At 42.1% G+C, this 20,454-nt stretch overlaps 1 protein-coding gene across 7 annotated transcripts in view; it reads right to left on the bottom strand.

The window, feature by feature from the left end:
• Positions 1–20,454, bottom strand: part of LOC144498799 (oxysterol-binding protein-related protein 5-like) — a 157,911-nt gene that overhangs the window by 4,110 nt on the left and 133,347 nt on the right. For 6 of the 7 annotated variants that reach the window (XM_078220488.1, XM_078220487.1, XM_078220485.1 and 3 more), the window contains 12 exons: positions 19,546–19,780; positions 18,748–18,932; positions 16,340–16,421; positions 14,900–14,998; positions 13,795–13,891; positions 12,345–12,443; positions 11,255–11,352; positions 10,716–10,805; positions 9,629–9,765; positions 7,938–8,123; positions 4,383–4,527; positions 211–331 (listed from right to left, as the gene is read on the bottom strand). In XM_078220488.1, coding sequence (XP_078076614.1) covers positions 211–331; positions 4,383–4,527; positions 7,938–8,123; positions 9,629–9,765; positions 10,716–10,805; positions 11,255–11,352; positions 12,345–12,443; positions 13,795–13,891; positions 14,900–14,998; positions 16,340–16,421; positions 18,748–18,932; positions 19,546–19,780 — 1,574 coding nt within the window. The remainder of the gene's footprint in view (positions 1–210; positions 332–4,382; positions 4,528–7,937; positions 8,124–9,628; positions 9,766–10,715; positions 10,806–11,254; positions 11,353–12,344; positions 12,444–13,794; positions 13,892–14,899; positions 14,999–16,339; positions 16,422–18,747; positions 18,933–19,545; positions 19,781–20,454) is intronic. The other variant, XM_078220486.1, reaches the window with a different exon arrangement.

The following is a 20,454-nucleotide window of genomic DNA, read 5'->3' as shown; positions in this document are numbered from 1 at the left end:
ACAAATTCAAATTTTTATTACAGCTGCCATGGTGGGATTTGAACCCATGAACCCAAAGCATGAGCTTGGGCCTCTAAATTACCAATCCAGTGATTTTACCACTGCATCACCAGCTCCCCTATTTGAAAGCAGTGTTGGTTTGTAGCTGGTTTGATGCTGCCATGAACCATTTTGGTTCATTTTGGATCTTCAGGGAATCCAAGCACGTACCTTCATCAGATGAGTCGTCTTGTACTGGTTCTGGTGTTGAACAACTGCTCTCTGTGTTCTGTGATCTATTTGGGGCCAGGCAATCACTGGTTTTGCATCCAATATATCCCTGAACTGAGACCTAATAATAGAAAGCACTTGTCAGCAGCACAGACAGTTACAATTCAACATGCAGGAAAGAAAGGATGTCCTAACTCATTGCTACTCCAATACAGTCTTTTCCAATGGGTGGCAAGGTGGCACAGTGGTTAGCACTGCTGCCTCACAGCGCCAGGGACGCTTGGGTCACTGTCTGTGCAGAGTCTGCATATTTTCCCCACATCTCTGTGGGTTTCCTCTGGGTGTTCTGATTTCCTCCCACAGTCCGAAAGATGTGCTGGTTAGGTGCATTGGCCATGCTAAAATTCTCCCTCAGTGTACCCAAACAGGCGCCGGAGTGTGGCAACTACAGGATTTTCACAGTAACTTCATTGCAGTGTTAACGTAAACCTATTATTGACACTAATAAACTTTAAATCATATAAAACTTGTACTTGCACCATACATATAGTGCAAGCATTAAAAATAGCATGTCAACTTATTAGCAAGATAAGACAATAATAATTTAAAGATAAAACACTGTAAACAATATATGATACTTTCACTGGATAACAGATAATCATCTCAAAAATAGTATTATGATATGATGGGACCAGATCAACTTTAATATTCAACTTTTGATTGATTGAAAGATTGCCACTTGGAACTTATTTTCAGATGACTAGGAACTAAATTCAAAAGGTGTGTGTTCTGACTAAACAGAGGGTGGTGAAGGCGCAGAAGAGAAACTAGGGTTTAAAATATAGGTAAAAATTCAGATTTAAATACTAAATCTCAGATAAGGAGAAATTATGCAGAAGTTAAAAGACAGCAATATGAAGGAAGATTGAATGACAAAGATGGACAGGAAACAGCGTAAGGAAAGTTTGATATTTTTAGCTTATTTTATCAGGTATTACATTGATTTGTTTTAGTAATACAATTCCTCTGGATTTCAACTACAATTATTAGTGTAATATTAGTCTAACATGCAGTAATTATTTCAGTGTCACTCTCCAATCTTGGTCTTCCATTCTTTCTCAAGGAGTACAGGGGAGGTTGGAATACTCGAGCAGAGACTTGGGGAGTTGTGGCATTGTAGGATCTCCGAGTACTGAAGGAAGCTATTGGGAACACTGGGATGTCTAAATGGGATTACTGCGAATAGGCGCACAAGAGGAAAATTAGGTTGTGGGAGCATGGAGGGAAACTGGTGACTGAATGTACTGCAGGGGAAATGGGAATGTGAAGTGCAAGCTATGGGGTCCATGCTCAGCCCAGGGCATTAATTTAAGACACAGATATTGAGTACTGGCCTACACCCAGCAGACCCAGGAACAAAACACTTAGAAAGGATATGAGAAAGTGGGGTTGATTCTTAAATTAACATAAAAGCAAACTACTGCAGATGCTGGAAGTCTGAAATAAAAAAGGAAAAGGCTGGAAAAATTCAGCATGCCCGGCAGCAGCTGTGGAGAGAGAAACTTGTTTTGAGTCCATATGACTTATTCAGAGCTGTTTGTTGCAGAGTTGATTCTTACATTCATTTGCTCAGTTCTTGTTTGGCCCATGACCTTACCTGTTATAGAGTCAGAGGTTTACAGCATGGAAACAGGCCCTTCGGCCCAACTTGTCCATGCGCCCTTTTTTTTTAAAACCCCTAAGCTAATCCCAATTGCCCGCATTTGGCCCATATCCCTCTATACCCATCGTACCCATGTAACTATCTAAATGCTTTTTAAAAGATAAAATTGTACCCGCCTCTACTACTACCTCTGGCAGCTTGTTCCAGACACTCACCACCCTCTGTGTGAAAAAATTGCCCCTCTGGACACTTTTGTATCTCTCCCCTCTCACCTTAAAACTATGCCCTCTAGTTTTAGACTCCCCTACCTTTGGGAAAAGATATTGACTATCTACCTTGTCTATGCCCCTCATTATTTTATAGACCTCCATAAGGTCACCCCTCAGCCTTCTATGCTCCAGAGAAAAAAGTCTCAGTCTATTCAGCCTCTCCTTATAACTCAATCCATCAAGGCCCGGTAGCATCCTAGTAAATCTTTTCTGCACTCTTTCCAGTTTAATAATATCCTTTCTATAATAGGGTGACCAGAATTGCACACAGTATTCCAAGTGTGGCCTTACCAATGTCTTGTACAACTTCAACAAGACATCCCAACTCCTGTATTCAATGTTCTGACCGATGAAACCAAGCATGCCGAATGCCTTCTTCACCATTCTGTCCACCTGTGACTCCACTTTCAAGGAGCTATGAACATGTACCTCTAGATCGCTTTGTTCTGTACCTCTCCCCAACGCCCTACCATTAACTGAGTGAATCCTGCCCTGGTTCAATCTACCAAAATGCATCGCCTCGCATTTGTCTAAATTAAACTCCATCTGCCATTCGTCAGCCCACTGGCCCAATTGATCAAGATCCCGTTGCAATCGAAGATAACTTTCTTCACTGTCCACTATGCCACCAATCTTGGTGTCATCTGCAAACTTACTAACCATGCCTCCTATATTCTCATCCAAATCATTAATATAAATGACAAATAACAGTGGACCCAGCACTGATCCCTGAGGCACACCACTGGTCACAGGCCTCCAGTTTGAAAAACAACTCTCTACAACCACCCTCTGGCTTCTGTCAAGAATCCAATTTTGTATCCATTTAGATACCTCACCCTGGATCCCATGAGATTTAACTTTATGCAACAACCTACCATGCGGTACCTTGTCAAAGGCCTTGCTAAAGTCCATGTAGACAACATCAACTGCACTGCCCTCATCTACCTTCTTGGTTACCCCTTCAAAAAACTCAATCAAATTTGTGAGACATGATTTTCCACTCACAAAGCCATGCTGACTGTCCCTAATCAGTCCTTGCATCTCTAAATGCATGTAGATCCTGTCTCTCAAAATGCCTTCTAACAATTTACCCTCCACAGATGTGAGGCTCACTGGCCCGTAATTCTCCGGCTTTTCCCTGCAGCTCTTTTTAAACAAAGGCACAACATTTGCCTATCTTCAGGCACCTCACCCGTGACTATCAATGATTCGAATATCTCGGCTAGGGGACCCGCAATTTCCTCCCTAGCCTTCCACAATGTCCTAGGATATACTTCGTCAGGTCCTGGGGATTTATCTACCTTGATGCCCTTTAAGACTTCCAGCAGCTCCTTCTCTGTAATATGTACTCTCCTCAAGCCATCACTATTTATTTCCCCAAGTTCCCTAACATCCATGCTTTTCTCAACAGTAAATACTGATGAGAAATATTCATTTAGGATCTCACCCATCTCTTGTGGATCTGCACATAGATGACCTTGTTGATCCTTAAGAGGCCCTACTCTCTCCCTTGTTACTCTTTTGCCCTTTATGTATTTGTAGAAGCTCTTTGGATTCTCCTTTGCCTTATCTGTCAAAACATCTGTTCCGAAAAATAAATTCTGAGTGCTCGTCTGTTTGTGGCACAAGAATTAGTAAACTAAACTGGAAGAAGAGAGATGCTTTGGAATTCAGGTATGCAAAAGAGGACAAGTTGTTAAAGTTGTAAAAGTTTCATATATAAAACAAAAGCAAAATGGTAACACAGCAGGTATAATATTGGTGTTATATTTTAGAAGGATATCAAAACCATGGAGAGGCTGCATATGTGACATACTAAAATACCAAGGATGAGTACCTTTTGTTGAGGAAAGACCAGAGAACCTGGAGCTACTTTCACTAGAACAGAGAAGGCAAAGCGAAGATCCGAGAGAAACGTTCAAAATTATGTGAGAAATCAGGAAAAGCTATTTCTTCTGGTCAGTGAGTAGGTAACCAGAGAATATAAATTTAAGATAATTACCGAAAGAATAAAAGGGAAAGGTAGCGAGAAATCTTTTCACACAATGGTTTATTAACATGGAATGTCCCACCAGAAACAGTGGTTTATATATTTATATTGAAGAGGGATGTTGCTAAATACATTTAAAAAAATCAAAGGGCAGGGGAAAGAGATTAACTGGATTGATTTTCAGATTGCTGGCATGGTTTCCTTCTTGTGCTGTACAATTCTATAATTCAGTAATCAAACATGCAATTACTTTGATCATGACCTGCTGTATTTGACTGCTGTTGCTGACGATATCCATTGATTTTGTTGTTGGAAATTTGTGTCGGACGTTTGTCTGAATGATTCCATCCTTCTCAAATTGGATGATGTCATTTGTTGAATCCCAGGGACTCGTACTGGAAGGGGAGAAAAGGCAGAGAAACATCATGACTGGGATTCTCCCCAAAGAATTCTTAAGTGTCAACTTTGCGTGAAAACTGTAGTAAATCATGCTAGTTCTTTCAGTGGGAGTTCAGAGAAGAATCTCCCACACTCTGCACTACTGAGTGCACCAGTGCAAATCACATTACAAAAATCAGTGGGCGAGGCCTATCCTCACCAGAGAAGCCAGCGGCATAGCACTGTGCATGTACCGATCTGTCAGTGCCGAGATCGGCGCATGCGCAGTCTGTCAGCCTCCCAATTGCTGGCCAGCCCTGCGACCCCCACATCGCTGGCCATCCATCCCTCTCACGGTCCGATTGCTGGCCCACCAAGCATGCCTGGGCCCAACCCCCCTTCCTCCCGGCCTGCCCCCATCTCCAGCGACCACGGCCCCCTCCCCTCCCCAACACACACCGATGGCCAGCCCCAATTGCTGGCCTTCCTCTCCCCCACCAATCGCCTCCCATCAGGCCCTATGTCCTATGGACCTGGACCCCAAGGTCCTTCTGATCCTTTACAGTACTAAGAGTCTTTCCCTTTATATTGTACTCCTTCATCCCATTTGATCTGCCAAAATGGACCACTACGCATTTATCTGGGTTGAAGTCCATCTGCCACTTCTCCGCCCAGTCTTGCATCCTATCTATGTCCCTCTGTAACTTCTGACATCCCTCCAGACTATCCACAACCCCACCAACCTTCGTGTCGTCGGCAAACTTACCAACCCATCCCTCCGCTTCCTCATCCAGGTCATTTATGAAAATGAGATGGCCATAACCATCTTTATACTAGCCAATAAAGCTACAAGGTAAAAGGATTTTACAGGCTCTCACACAATCTCACCAGATGTAGGTATCCTGCTGGATGTCAACCCAGAATTCAGAGCCAGCTCCAGTCATTGCTTGCTGGGACTGTCTGGAATGGGTTTAAATCTTGCTCCTTTTAATTTGAGGCAGGAATGTTACAACTAAGCCAAAGGTTCATGACTTATTTGGAAGTAAAAGTTGACATTTCCAATGGGTGGGGTTTGTATACTTTGGTGAACACTAAGTGCAGAAGAAATGTTGAGATAAATCGAAACTTAAGGTATATAGCAGGTGGAATTGCAATTAGTCCACAACATGACTCAAGGATTTTAACTGTAATAGCTTGTTGTGCAAATTCTATTCCCCAGAGAGCTCGAACACAATCAGACTGATGAAATAGAACAAAGAACAAAGAACAGTACAGCACAGGAAACAGGCCCTTCGGCCCTCCAAGCCTGTGCCGCTCCTTGGTCCAACTAGACCAATCGTTTGTATCCCTCCATTCCCAGGCTGCTCATGTGACTATCCAGGTAAGTCTTAAACGATGTCAGCGTGCCTGCCTCCACCACCCTACTTGGCAGCGCATTCCAGGCCCCCACCACCCTCTGTGTAAAAAACGTCCCTCTGATGTCTGAGTTATACTTCGCCCCTCTCAGCTTGAGCCCGTGACCCCTCGTGATCGTCACCTCCGACCTGGGAAAAAGCTTCCCACTGTTCACCCTATCTATACCCTTCATAATCTTGTATACCTCTATTAGATCTCCCCTCATTCTCCGTCTTTCCAAGGAGAACAACCCCAGTCTACCCAATCTCTCCTCATAGCTAAGACCCTCCATACCAGGCAACATCCTGGTAAACCTTCTCTGCACTCTCTCCAATGCCTCCACGTCCTTCTGGTAGTGCGGCGACCAGAACTGGACGCAGTACTCCAAATGCGGCCTAACCAGCGTTCTATACAGCTGCATCATCAGACTCCAGCTTTTATACTCTATACCCCGTCCTATAAAGGCAAGCATACCATATGCCTTCTTCACCACCTTCTCCACCTGTGTTGCCACCTTCAAGGATTTGTGGACTTGCACACCTAGGTCCCTCTGTGTTTCTATACTCCTGATGACTCTGCCATTTATTGCATAACTCCTCCCTACATTATTTCTTCCAAAATGCATCACTTCGCATTTATCCGGATTAAATTCCATCTGCCACCTCTCCGCCCAATTTTCCAGCCTATCTATATCCTGCTGTATTGCCCGACAATGCTCTTCGCTATCCGCAATTCCAGCCATCTTTGTGTCATCCGCAAACTTGCTGATTACACCAGTTACACCTTCTTCCAAATCATTTATATATATCACAAATAGCAGAGGTCCCAGTACAGAGCCCTGCGGAACACCACTGGTCACAGACCTCCAGCCGGAAAAAGACCCTTCGACCACTACCCTCTGTCTCCTATGGCCAAGCCAGTTCTCCACCCATCGAGCCACTTCTCCTTGTATCCCATGAGCCTTAACCTTCTTAACCAACCTGCCATGTGGGACTTTGTCAAATACCAACCTGCCATGTGGGACTTTGTCAAATACCAACCTGCCATGTGGGACTTTGTCAAATCCTGCCATGTGGGACTTTGTCAAATCTTTGTTCAAAATGACTGCTAACTCAGCTTGAAGCATCAACACCAAGATCTTCCCAATTCTACAGCAGCCAATGGGAAACCTTGTCATTAATATCTATCCACTCCCAGGACCTTTAGATAAACTACTCGTTGCAATTATAATACTCTGAGCTCCCTAGAACTTTGGAAAATAGGGAAAAAATGCTCTATTTATCTTTGTGATTTTTAAATACAGGCTGTGACATTCATGTCACGTTCTGAGTTCATGATGGATTTGTGGAAATGCACTCACGAAGGAGCTGGGACAGATATTTGAAATGTTGGGGAAAATATAAAAGTAAAAAAAAATCCAAGCATATAAACTGTATCATGTGTTATGTGCCAGTAACAAACTGGAACCCTGAACACAGCATGCTGTCAGTTTGAGAACCGCCCAAGACATTTATTACTCAGACTTATTTTTGTACCATTTTATTTGCACATCTGAAAGTGCTGATTTGTGCTGGGAATGCGTATTCCAGGTGCCAAAGTACCAAGTATCTCATCCAAATGGTTTTCCTTCTTATGCGATCCTACAGTATGAGGTTGGTATATTGCATTAAAGGGAATAGGAAAATTGCAGACTGGTTAGCACAGAAGTGAAAAATGCCTAGTGTCAGCAGGCTATTTAGCAGTGATGGCAACATCACAACTGAGCTCAGTCTTCTCTCTCCTGATATTTTCCAGCAGGGGTCATTGGAGATTTCTGCTTAATTTCTACCCACCCCCAAGTGCCAATGCAATTGCTGTACTGAAGTCCTGAATGAGATAAACTCGGGAGATTAAACCCGAGTAGTTTTTTGTTTATATGACGCTTTACTCATTGAATAGTAGTTTTATCAGTCTGGCAGGGCATGTGGACAGGAGAGTTATTAATTTCATCTTCCTTTGTAGTGTGTAAGTATGTGTGATGAGAGTCACGTACTCTGTGAATTTGTACTGCCAATTCTTTGTCACCACATCCTGCTGGAATAGTCTTGCCATCCAGTCCTCATGTTTCTCATTACGCTCTTTGGCAGCCTTGCGTTGTGCTTCCTCCAAAATAAATTTCTCCAGTGTTGCCTGTTCCTGATCACGGTTCTTTATTGCCTTGGTCACTTGTTGCCACAGCCTAGAAGAAGAGTGGAAAGGATTACAAACTTCGCTCTTCATACTACTGTTGTATAGAACTCACTAAAAAAGATTCCCAACAGTTAGGTAGAATCCAATAAAACAGGAGCATGCAAGTCCTTGATGCTATAAGGAGCATGGAGGCATTAACACCAGTGACTGGGAGGGGAAGGCTGTGGGCTGCTTGGCATGGCTCTGCCTGGTCCTTCAAGGTGCAAGCCATCTTGAGACTCAGCAACTTGGCAGCAAGGCAGAATGGCAATGGCAGAGGAAGGAGAGGGAAGCCAACCCCGGACTGTGAATTCCACTCCCCCATGCACCAACATGCCCCCATTGCGGAAGAACTTGTGGATCCAGAATCGGGCTTCTCAGTCATCTGAAGAATCACCAAGCCCGACAGACATCATCCTTGATTTTGAGAGACTGTCAAGGATGACGACTGCGTAGATCGCATTAATGCGGGGTCACATCACTTCCTGTCACTATGTAGCATTCATTAACACAGAGTATGGTCAAGATCTGCCAATGACATAAGAGCCATTAAAAAAGCAAAACACGGAGTCCTGAACTGTGGGAGCTGTATAGAATCATGCCAAGTCCTGCCTAATGTAGTCAACATATTGCCATCAGAGGCTACTGGGACCCCAGCTGTTGGGTAGAATAATGCAGGAATCAGCCAAGAATCTCAGCTGCTATAATGATTACCATTTACAATATTGAAACACAGATTACAACCCATTTATTAACCCAGCCTGTTGTATTTTGTAATCCTGAATGAATCATTCCATGTTGTTCATTTAATAATTTTCCTCTTTAAAAAAAAATGGAGTTCTGACTGAGTTCAGAGACACCCAGATCAGGTCACAAGTTCTGGAACATCCGTTTGCATGCCTGTTCAGCCTGGCTAACTTTAAATGCAATTGTTTGAAAAAGTTCAAACAAAGAGATGCTTATCATACTTCTCAAAAACTTTAAAAAATATTTTAAATACACATAACTAATTTGAAGTGCAGTGACTATATAATAAAATATGGCAGTGAGCCAGGCACAACAAATATTAATGAGATGATCGATCAGTTAATTTGTTTTTTGTTGTGTCTAGGGAAAAATGTTGCCTAGAAAACTAGAACTGTTCATTCCAACAGGTAGAAGGGTCCTCACAGTTTAACATGTCATCTTAGAGAAAACACTGAAGCACCACAGTAGATCATGTGCTCAAACCTTGAAAAGATCTTAAACTCACAACGTTCTGACTCAAAAGTTGAGACAGAACAAAACTGATTGAAATGTTAGTGAAATTAGATTGAAATTTTAGCTATAGATTGCTGCTGCCTGACCCTGCTTTTCAAAATGAAAATGAAAACGGCATCTCCACATCATTTCAAAATGAAAGACAGAGTTCCTCCAGCCAACTTATGACTCTTCAAATAATTAGCCTGGCATGTTCACCTCGGAACAGCCATTTCCTTTATCTATAGCTGTGATATTATCACCCATCTGACATACCTTTCAGACTCAAAGTTGTCCTGCTCCTCCAACCATACAACATGACGTACTAGACGCTGTTTCCGAATCTCATTGGTGACACTCCAAAACATAGCAGAGAGCCCAGTATTTTTCTCATGGATAGACACAGCCCGATCCTGTTGCACAAAGGAGAAAAAAGCAGTCACAGGAAAAAGTTCCCACCTTCCCAAATATTTTCTGCTGTCAATATTTGTTTTAAAGTTTATTTATTAGTGTCACAAGTAGGCTTACATTAACACTGCAATGAAGTTACTGTGAAAGTTTCCTAGTCACCACACTCAGGCGCCAGTTCAGGTACACTGAAGGAGAATTTAGCATGGCCAATGCACCTAACCAGCACACCTTTCGGACTGTGCAAGGAAATATAGAGTAAATGACACAGTAAACCTCAATTAACATTGTTCCCAGGTCAGGTGTAGCAATAATAATATCTAGAGTAATGGTCCCAATGGCCGGAATTCTCTGACTTCACCCACAGCTGGGATTATTTGGTCCCGCTGCTGTGAACGAAAATTTGGCTGAGTACCAAATTCTCCGTTCTCGCTGGTAGCAGCAGTGGAAAACCTATTGGGAATTTCAGATGAGCATTGAAGTAGCCTCCCTCAGAGTATGTTAGGCGGCCTGGAAATCACCATTTACACATCTGTGTAATAAATAGACTTAATGACTATGGTAGAGATAGTTGAGCTCATTCAAAAAAAAAATAACTTTAAATATCACAAGCATTGAGATTATTTTATACATATGCAAGAACTTGTTGAATACCCCAACACATACATTGGGCTGATCATGGGGGTGGCTCTGTCCACCAGCCTCAGAGCCAGCTGCAACCCTGCCAAAGCCTTTTCTGGGAGCCCTGGTGGGATTAAATCCCAAATAAACACTTGCCTACTCCCATTAGGGTTCCAGGGTCTTCAGGACAAGGATCCCGAATAAGCCCCCAAGAGCTGCTGGTCAATCAGAGGCACCTTTGCAAGATTCATCGGACGGACGGGGAGAACAGAAGAGCCACTAAAAACAGAGCTTTGATTTTGTCTTCAAGCCCAAGATGACTAAAAGCACTTACCCAGTGTCCCTCAAGTGTGGCTTGTACCTCCTCTCCGAGCATTATCCTTCCTGTGATCTGGTTCACAGTATCACTGCCTCCAAGGAAAGGCTGCCAGTAAACAGGATGCAATTACAATTGGAACTGCATTAGTAAATCAGAATAAACCAGAGACTCTTTATTTACTGCAGGTGTGATTTACCGCAGTTACAGGAAATGTTTGTTAAAGATTTGGGCAACTGTTAAACTCCATGTTTACAAGAACCCTTGGACAGAGAGGATAGAGTTGTGTAAACCTCACCTGGGCATTAATCTGAACAAGCGGATTGCCAATTGTACAATCCACTTCACTTCACTGGATCAATGGGTTCCACAAAAGCAGGTAATCTATTAGATTAACACCCAGGCACGAAGAGAAACGTTTACTCCATTGCATGTATATTTCTCTTTAAAATCACACACCTTTGAATTTGTAAATGTCCTTTAAAATAATTTTACATGATAAGTTAATGTGATAAAGCAGTTGCATAGCTGGAACATTGGACCAGTCTCCCTCTTACCTTTAACTTGAACTCCAGCTCTGCTTTGTAGTGGCTTTTCTCACACTCGATGGTTATCTTCCCTCCCATCTCCAGGGTCAGTGTTCCATACAAAAGCCCTGGGATATGAGGATAAATAAATATTGATACTCAGGTGTTGGTACTAACAATATTTTCTTTATAGTGAATTTTGGCAGAATATTTAACCACGTGAACCGATTTTGCTGGAAAGCAAAGCTGACCTCACCAAATAGCCCCGTTCAGCCTAAACTTTGCGCACGAAGTGCAATAAAGAGGGCTTCAAATCATGTGGTATATTAAAAGCCATTGCTAAAAATAAATAATTATGCCAATGTAAGCTAAGTAGCTGCATCTAGTGCATAAAAATGTTGGCAGGTTTGTTTCAGACTCAAAATAGCCAGATGATCTTTAGCCTTTACAAAGGCTGCTTGGGGTCGGTGAATAAGTGGGCATGATTTAATGAACGAACGGCACAATAAGAGCAGGACAAGGGGCACAACATTAGAATTGTGAAGAAAAAAATCAAATGGACAACAGCAGCAATTTACATTTCTACTGTAGTCTTGTCTTACTGAGTGAGGACAGTGACTGAGGAAAATAAATTTAAGTGTCAGGAAGCATAAATGCACAGTTCAAGACAAAGATCTTGTGGAGGTATTTGAAGGGAGGTATGGAGATAGCAAAACAGAGAAACAGGAAAGCAGCTCCAGATGGTGGGGTGAGGTGGCTAAAGGATATTCACTAATGGTGGAGTGGAGTGTCGGCAAAACGAAAGAGGCTAATGAATGTTGTGGCTCATTCATCTTTTCAAGTTGGATAGGCCTTTGGGAAGAGACTGACAGCTGTGGCATCAGGAAGTATTTCTCTACACAGGTGATTGAGAGCAGTAGGAAATTGCCAGCAAAATTAATTGAACTTAAGACTACTGCCAGAACATTTTAGAAACAGCTTGAGGCTGTAATGGGAAGGAGGCATGGTTGGTATTCCAGAAGGACCTTGATCCAATTTTGTGAGTTGCATCCCAGTTCTGCACTGTGGTGTACAGCCACAAATCACAGAGGCACCACGCCCACAGCAGCCAGAGCTATACCTTTACAATGTGCATATGGCATGGTGATAATGTATTCCTCCTGCCTGTTGAGGAACCACAGTCGTGCTTTCCCATCCAATAGGGCAGACATTGAATTTCCTGCAGGAGAGAAAAGAAAAGGTTCTTGGAGAATGGAGCAGCTTAAACCTCTATGCGCTAAACAGAATTGATAGTGCAGTGAAGAAGTGAGCAATCTAGCAGGACAAAGAACAAAGAAAAGTACAGGAACAGGAACAGGCCCTGTGGCCCTCCAAGCCTATGCCAATCATGATGCCTTAACTGAACTACAAAAAAAACCCGTCTCGGTCCGTATGGTTCTATTGTCTCCCTATTCATCCTATTCATGTACCCATCCAGATGCCTCTTAAATGTGTGACACCAGTAAGTCAATCATTGAGTTAACACAATCTGGGATCCTTTTTACTATCAATGTCTGAGCTTCAATAATTCTTTTAAAAATATTTTTGTGCTGATTAGAGTGGATATTATCATGGGGAATGGAACATCTTCCATTTCAGGTTGGAGGCACATTAAAGCTTCCTCCATATTGAAATAAAACACTTGTATTCATATAGCACATTTCATAACCTCATGACATCCCTATGCGCTTTATAGTTGATGAAGTATAATCAAGTGACCAATGTGTTTCAGCCCCAAGATCACAAGGGCATCCCCAACTATTTTTTACTGTTACAATGAGCTTGCTCATTGATACTCAAATAGGATAAATTAATGCTCATGGTTCATACTTGATTGGGACTGCTCAAACACATTTCATATAATGGGTAGTTCCACAATCTTATGCTACAAATGCGGAACCATTCTCATGGAACTATGGGCTGGAGGATTGGCGTTACAGTAGTGGTGTGCCTATCTATTAACTGCACTCCCTTTGCACCTGGCTTTCATGCTAACAGTATAGAATTACCCCTGCAGCACCCTTACAACCATGATGTGGCGATGCCGGCGTTGGACTGGGGTGAACACAGTAAGAGTTTTAACAACACCAGGTTAAAGTCCAACAGGTTTATTTGGTAGCAAATACCATTGGCTTTCGGAGCGCTGCTCCTTCGTCACTCCATCTGACGAAGGAGCAGCGGTCCGAAAGCTAATGGTATTTGCTACCAAATAAACCTGTTGGACTTTAACCTGGTGTTGTTAAAACTCTTACCCTTACAGCAACAGAGAAAGTAAATTTTTACGTATCAATTTGTATTGAGTACAGATTTAGATGAAAGTTCAATCTTTATAGAAGTCCTGGTAAAATATACAGTAACTTGGATTATGTTGTCACATTCAAGATGCCTACTTGACATTATCAACCATTTCCATTGCAGGGAAAATCTGCACATTACTACAACTGTCACATAACTTCTTCTTTGACTCTACTCTCCCAACTCTCTCTACAGGATACTTATTAGAATATGCTGATTGTTGTGAAATACCTTACCATAAAACTTGGAGCGAGCCAGGATAGAGCCGCTGATACAGAAATTGTCCTTCCTATTACTGATGTAAAAGGCAGACACTGGAGGATGATGGGATACCTGTGATGGAGCAGAAAGGGCAGTCAGTTTGGGAACTTCATGACCATTTGGAAAACATTCTGTAACAGAAAGGAGTCCTATATGGATGCCTCTGACCCAACACCAACTTCCCTTAAAAAGAAACTTGTAAAATACTCTGATCTCATATCTTTTTATGATACTGATGAAGGCATCTATTTCTCACTAAACATCCCATTGATATCCCTATCTTCCCCAGGATTGTTCTCCTCACCACCATCATCACTGCCCTAATACATTTCATGATGTGGCGATGCCGGTGTTGGACTGGGGTAAACACAGTAAGGAGTCTAACAACACCAGGTTAAAGTCCAACAGGTTTATTTGGTAGCAAACGGCACTAGCTTTCGGAGCACTGCTCCTTCATCAGGTGAGTGGGAGATCTGCTAACAAACAGCAAACAGGGCATATAAATTAATTGAGTTTGTGTCTTTATATGCCCTGTTTGCTGGCAGAGCTCCCACTCACCTGACGAAGGAGCAGCGCTCCGAAAGCTAGTGGCGTTTGCTACCAAATAAACCTGTTGGACTTTAACCTGGTGTTGTTAGACTCCTTACTGTCTAATACATTTCAGACATTTTTATTTCCTGGAATTTAGATTTCTTTATCTCCAACATCTCCATGGAAAAATACCAATCCTAACATGTCAGACAAACCCACCCAGCTTTTACAAAAACAATATACTACGGATGCTGGAAATCTAAAATAGAAATCAAAGATGTTGGGAATATTCAGCAGGTCAGGTAATTCAGGCCAATGACTCTTTGTTTCCACCCTGACACTGTCTGATTTCTCACCCAAAGGAGGAATTATAAGAATTCAAAATAGTCAACAATTGCCCTTGCAAAGTTGATGAGTATTTGCATGATGTAAGTCAGAATATATACATTAAGACCCAATGTCAGGCTGGGCAGACACCATTGATATGTTATTTTACATGGCCTTCCATGGAGAGAGATATAGCATACATCAATTTAAAGAGATGATTACCTGCTCTGCAATATAGAAGGTGCGGCTGTCAGTTTTGGGGTGGTACCAGTAACAGCGAAAAGTTTCTCCCAGAATAGGATTGTATGGTTTCTTCAGACCCTGCAGGAAACAAAGGACTTGACAAAAAAGGAAAATGAGACCATCCTGCCTGTGAGAGACATCCTTAAAGTGGTTGTCAATCTGGCTTTAGTTAATTTCAAAGTCAGGCTCAGCTTTAGAGGGTGAAATCTTAGCCCCAGAGTTTAAATCTGAAGATCATGGTATGCAAACCAAAGCCTAGTCCTGTCCATGGCCATGAGCATGGCTGAAAGACATTGGAAGCACAGATTAAAATACCAGTTACTGATCCTAATTTCCAAAATTTGTATTCTTCTAAGATATACTCATCTGTATACAGTTATAATGCAAATAGCCTTTTTCAATAGAAGATTGTTTAAAATGCTCAGTGTATTCAACTGACTTGCACTGCAGCAATGAATAGTGAGCTTGTGTGCAGTAACAGGGAATAACATAACAATTTTGAGCACATCTGGTGCATGACTGACTTTGTCATTCATTGCTAGAACTGACTCACTCATGTTACGTATGAATGTGATTATGTCTCCCTCCTCTCGCCCACTGTTCTTGAACTTGGGAACTAGTCTCTTATTCTAAATCTGCCATCTGTAGTTTATCCTCCATGTCTACCAGTTTATCCTCCATGTCTACCAAACTTAGAAACTCCTTCTCTAAGTTTCTATCTTATAACATGAATACTTCTTGCTGCCTTGATCCACTCCCTCCCCATTCAATGTCTGGCCACTCAACACTCTTTCCATCTTCCACGAGCTCCAATGTCAAAACTCAGCTATCCATAGTTTGTATTTGCCCAACTCTGCTTGCCTATCATGGCGATACAGTTGTTAGCACTGTTGCCTCTCAGCGCCAGGGACCCGGGTTCAATTCCGGCCTTGGGTGACTGTGTGGAGTTTGCACATCCTCCCCGTGTCTACCTGGGTTTCCTCCGGGTGCTCTGGTTTCCTCCCACAGTCCAAAAATGTAAGAGTTAGGTTGACTGGCCTTGCAAAATGCCCCTTAGTGTCAGGGGGATCAGCAGAGTAAATGCATGGGTTATGGGGTAGGACCTGGGTGGGATTGTTGTAGGTGCACGCTCCTACATCATGGACTGATGGGCTGAATGTAAGGTTTCTATGATTCTATGATCACTTACATCTTTAGGTTTTGCAAGGTTAATCCAGAACTACATGAGCTGTGCAAATTCTAGAAGGCTGACAGATAGAAGTTCCAATCATAATGGAGGCTACAAACTTCAAAATAAATTTCCAGAGGCAAGTATCTCTGTGTACAATGCCATCACTCCAATTTCCTATGCACTGGCGTCTTATCGTGATACCCATCTTTCTCAGGGTAACTGTCCCACTGCCCTTGATACTGCCTTACCTTGGGTTTCTTGTAAAACCCAGACAGGTACCATCGCACAACCTGTTTCATGCGACTGTATGCATTCTCTTCAAGAGCAGCTCTGGGGGAAAAATGGAAAGCAGATTTCAGAAGCTTCAACTGCAGATAACAGACAGGGAGCTACTCAACCATTCATGGTCCACAAAGCCAAGCATCTTCTGTAAACTGAAGCATTCAAATAAACTTCAGCATGTTGAGTCGTCCACTGTGAACCTCGGACCATCAGGGTTTTCAAGATTTGTCGCCACTTTAAGGTTGCATTTGAAACCTATATTTTCCAATATTTGGCAAAGTAAAGTTAAAGGGTCCACAGGATGTTGTTGTTGGACAAACTTCTGGTGAATATCAAAAGGAATGGCAGTACAGAAGAAAGAACATTTCCATTCTTGATACCGAGTGTCAGTATTATGCCCTGCTAGGTTACGCCCTGCCGGGTTAAGCATAGCGTAGTTAGATACAGGCTTCATGGCATTTTAATCCCGCTTCAAGGTAATAGAATTAGCATTACGAGGAGTTTCATTTTTAACCAGAATATGAGGGTTGATCGCTCTTCTCAAATTATAGATTGTATAGTGTTTAGTTTTTTTTCAGTTGCTTGTGGATGCTAGGGAGAGATTACTTTGTAAAAGTATACACTGGACTACAAAAGAAGATACAAGCTTAGAGACCCCCAATTCTGGCAATAACTCACAACTTGTTTGTGTATTCTGTTTATTTGGAAAACTAGACAAGTGTTCAGGATGAAAGGGCACTGTTGAAAAATCACTGGGAGATAAGCTCCAAGTTCGTCACTATCTTATATTTCCTTACACTACTGCACAAAGCTTGTAACTTCTCAGTGACACACAAGTTTAATTAATAAAAATAAGATTTTCATAACATGATTAGAATGACTGCAGGCTGCCGTAGCAGTAGCATACGCAGCAGTTAAAGCATATGGAAATCTGGTACTTGTGTATAGGAGACAGAGTACAAAAGCCAGGATGTTGTACTAAGCCTAATATATATATAAAAAACAAACCACCCAGGCCTAGCTGGAATTATCATATGACTGATTTGTAAGTTTTCTGCCCTTTTATATTTTTAATGTTACGATGTGTTGAAAGTTCTATGCAATTAAGTTCTGCCCCATCAAACAGCCATAGGTCAAGTGGCAAGGATGGTTTAGGTGCTTCGTCAACATCACACATCAAGTACTCCCAAGACACACAAAGCACAGTTAGATATTATACAAAGTTCCCTCTGCATTGTCTTAATGAAGCACTCCCTATGTGCTTTTGGTCCCTTTCAGTGAGAATATCAATTTAGCGCCAATAACATTTTATATCCTGCATAGCCACTGAGACAAGCAACTCTGAATCAATCCATGGGCTGAATTGCAACCCAAGTCTAACAACCTACAGCCCAAATTCTTTGGAATCTTAGGTATTTATGATGGTGGAACAATTTGAAACTTTAAACAGTATTGACTGGTCCAATATTGGTCACAGTACCCCAGTTGAGGGCCATACTGTGTTGTAAGAATACCGTAAGAAGTCTCACAACACCAGGTTAAAGTCCAACAGGTTTATTTGGTAGCAAAATCCACTCGCTTTCGGAGCGCTGCTCCTTCGTCAGGTAAGTGGGAGTCCCACTTACCTGATGAAGGAGCAGTGTTCCGAAAGCTAGTGGCTTTTGCTACCAAATAAACCTGTTGGACTTTAACCTGGTGTTGTGAGCCTTCTTACTGTGTTTACCCCCAGTCCAACGCCGGCATCTCCACATTGTAAGAATACCAGCAGGCTCTATTTACAAAAAGCAGGATCCCCTATGCTTCATAACTGCTATTTATTACATGGTTTGGAGGTCTTGTGGTGCAATGGTAGTGCCCCGCCTATCAGCCACAAGCTCCACATTCGAGTCCCACCCCAGGACTTGATGGCGAAGGAAGTTATGTTCATAACCTGCCCAACAGGTTGAGTATCAATTTACAAAATCCTTTCCACACAAAGGCAGGTGGTAAGACTGGGAGAGAATCCTGGCCAGCCATGCTTGATGCAGAATGGTACCCCTCAAGCTAGAAGCTTCTGGTGAGAGGCTAGCAGCTTGTTCCAGAAAAAACCTCGCTATGGGGACAAATTAAAGTCTGCCTTTTGCGCCACTAGGTATAGGAAGAGAAAGAACAACATGGTTCAAAATCTGGTGCTTGTGTGCATTCTTTCAAGAATTCTTTAAATTGAGAGCATGATTCCACTGTAACAATATGTGAGGCTGCTCACATTCATAGGCTGCAAATGGCTACTAGTTGCAATATCTCCTGAAAGACCTAATTAATCAACCACATTTGGAATGTTGATTCTAGTCAAAGCTTGGAGATGGTTTCCGTAGAGTATGAAAAGGTCACTTACTGAGACAGTAGATCAGAGTGGTAATAGTAGTCAGACAACTTGTCCAGAAACGAGCGAGGCTCCAGGATAAAGGTTGGTAATACAACTCGTGATAGGTCCATTCCAGGTCGGAGTTGCTTCAACACTGTCCACATCAGACTCTTGTTTTCTTCGGTCACTGTTTCAGCCGGAGTAGTTGCACCCATCTATAGGCCAGAAAGAAAGAGATCATGTTGCTGTCAGTACCATATGGGCTCTTCCTTCAGAATCAACAAGAGAAACTTCCCCAGTGTCTTAGATTCAAAAACACCCCTGCATGGATTTAACTCTCCTGGGTTTGTGTGGAACAGGAAATATGAGTCTTACGCCTAACCATCATCAAATGATCCCTGCAGGAACATGTACACGAGGATAGGATCAAACTCAGTCCTGTGGTTAACTAACCTGCCAATAACTTGGGCAAGGTACCAGGAGCACTCAGCACCCATGAGGCTGTGCTCTGCAAAAATTAGCTTCAAGAAAGGAGGGGATTTAAAAAAAAATAGCAAAATGATTTAACAGTACACCCTCGCCCCATTTTCAAGCAGTTTCCCTAATACAATACACCTTTCAGTTCACACACTTCCTAAACTTGCCTCCTTCCTCTTTAATGCAGTGTCTTGCCAACCAAACTCACTCAAATGGGAATCTGATCTCCAAGGATTGCCACTTTGGGAATCTTGTGCTCAGAAATTTGCCCAAGGACACACAGTCACTCGGGAAATAACTTCTTTAATCCTATTATCAAATTATGCAGCACTTCTACTCTACAGCTCTTACTTCTCCAAACTCCTCTGAATTTTCTGCCACGTATGTCGTCTCTGAAAAGTCCTTTCTGCTCATCTCTCCGAGGATTTCGGATAGGTCTGTGTCACTCTCCTCACTCCTGCTGCTCTTCTCATTTGTGTCATTTTCCAGCTCCTCATGGTGAGGATCATTCTCTCGGTCTGATTTGTCGGAGTACATATCAGCGTCTTTGTATTGAACGTGATTTGCAAACTCAGCATCACTTAAACTTAAAAAGAGAGAAAAGAAGAGAGAAGTCTAAGGATAACAATCAGAACCCAAAATAATTATGAATCCACAGAGTTTTAAGAAAGCATTTTAAGGCAGAGAGAAGTAGGAAATTAAGGGTTCAGAATGGAAGTTTCAGAGGCTGCAGCAAAGGCAGTTGATATTTCATAATGGTCAGCAAAGATGCCTACCAGTGAGAAAGACAGACTCTAGAGAGAAGGATGCATCATCCATGGCCAACAAAGGAAGTTAAAGAAACAAATTGCAAATAAAGCTTACAATTTTGCGAAGATTAATGGTAGGTCAGAAGATTGGATAGCATTTTAAAATTAACAAAAAATATTTAAAATGTAATAAGAGGGAGAAATTAGAATACAAGAGAAAGATAGCTAGCAATATTAATTTTTTTTAAAAACAAAAAGAGTAGTTAAAGTGAGTACAGGTCCTTTAGAGAGTCAATTTGGAAATTCATATCAGGGAATAAGGAAATTGCAGAAGCATTGAACAAACAGTGTCTATCTTTACTGTAGAATGCATTAATAACATCTCAGAAATGCTTGTAATTCATGAGGTAAAAGGACCAGGAAACTTAAAACAATCACAATCACCAGAAAAAGGGAGAAAATTATTAGAGCTAAAAACCAAGACCTAATGGACATCATCCTAGGGTCCTAA

The sequence above is a fragment of the Mustelus asterias genome, chromosome 9 (assembly GCF_964213995.1).
Source record: "Mustelus asterias chromosome 9, sMusAst1.hap1.1, whole genome shotgun sequence".
In the NCBI taxonomy this organism is placed as follows: Eukaryota; Metazoa; Chordata; class Chondrichthyes; order Carcharhiniformes; family Triakidae; genus Mustelus; species Mustelus asterias.
The sequence above is the reverse complement of the archived record's forward strand: the minus strand, read 5'-3'. Positions and strand labels throughout refer to the sequence as shown.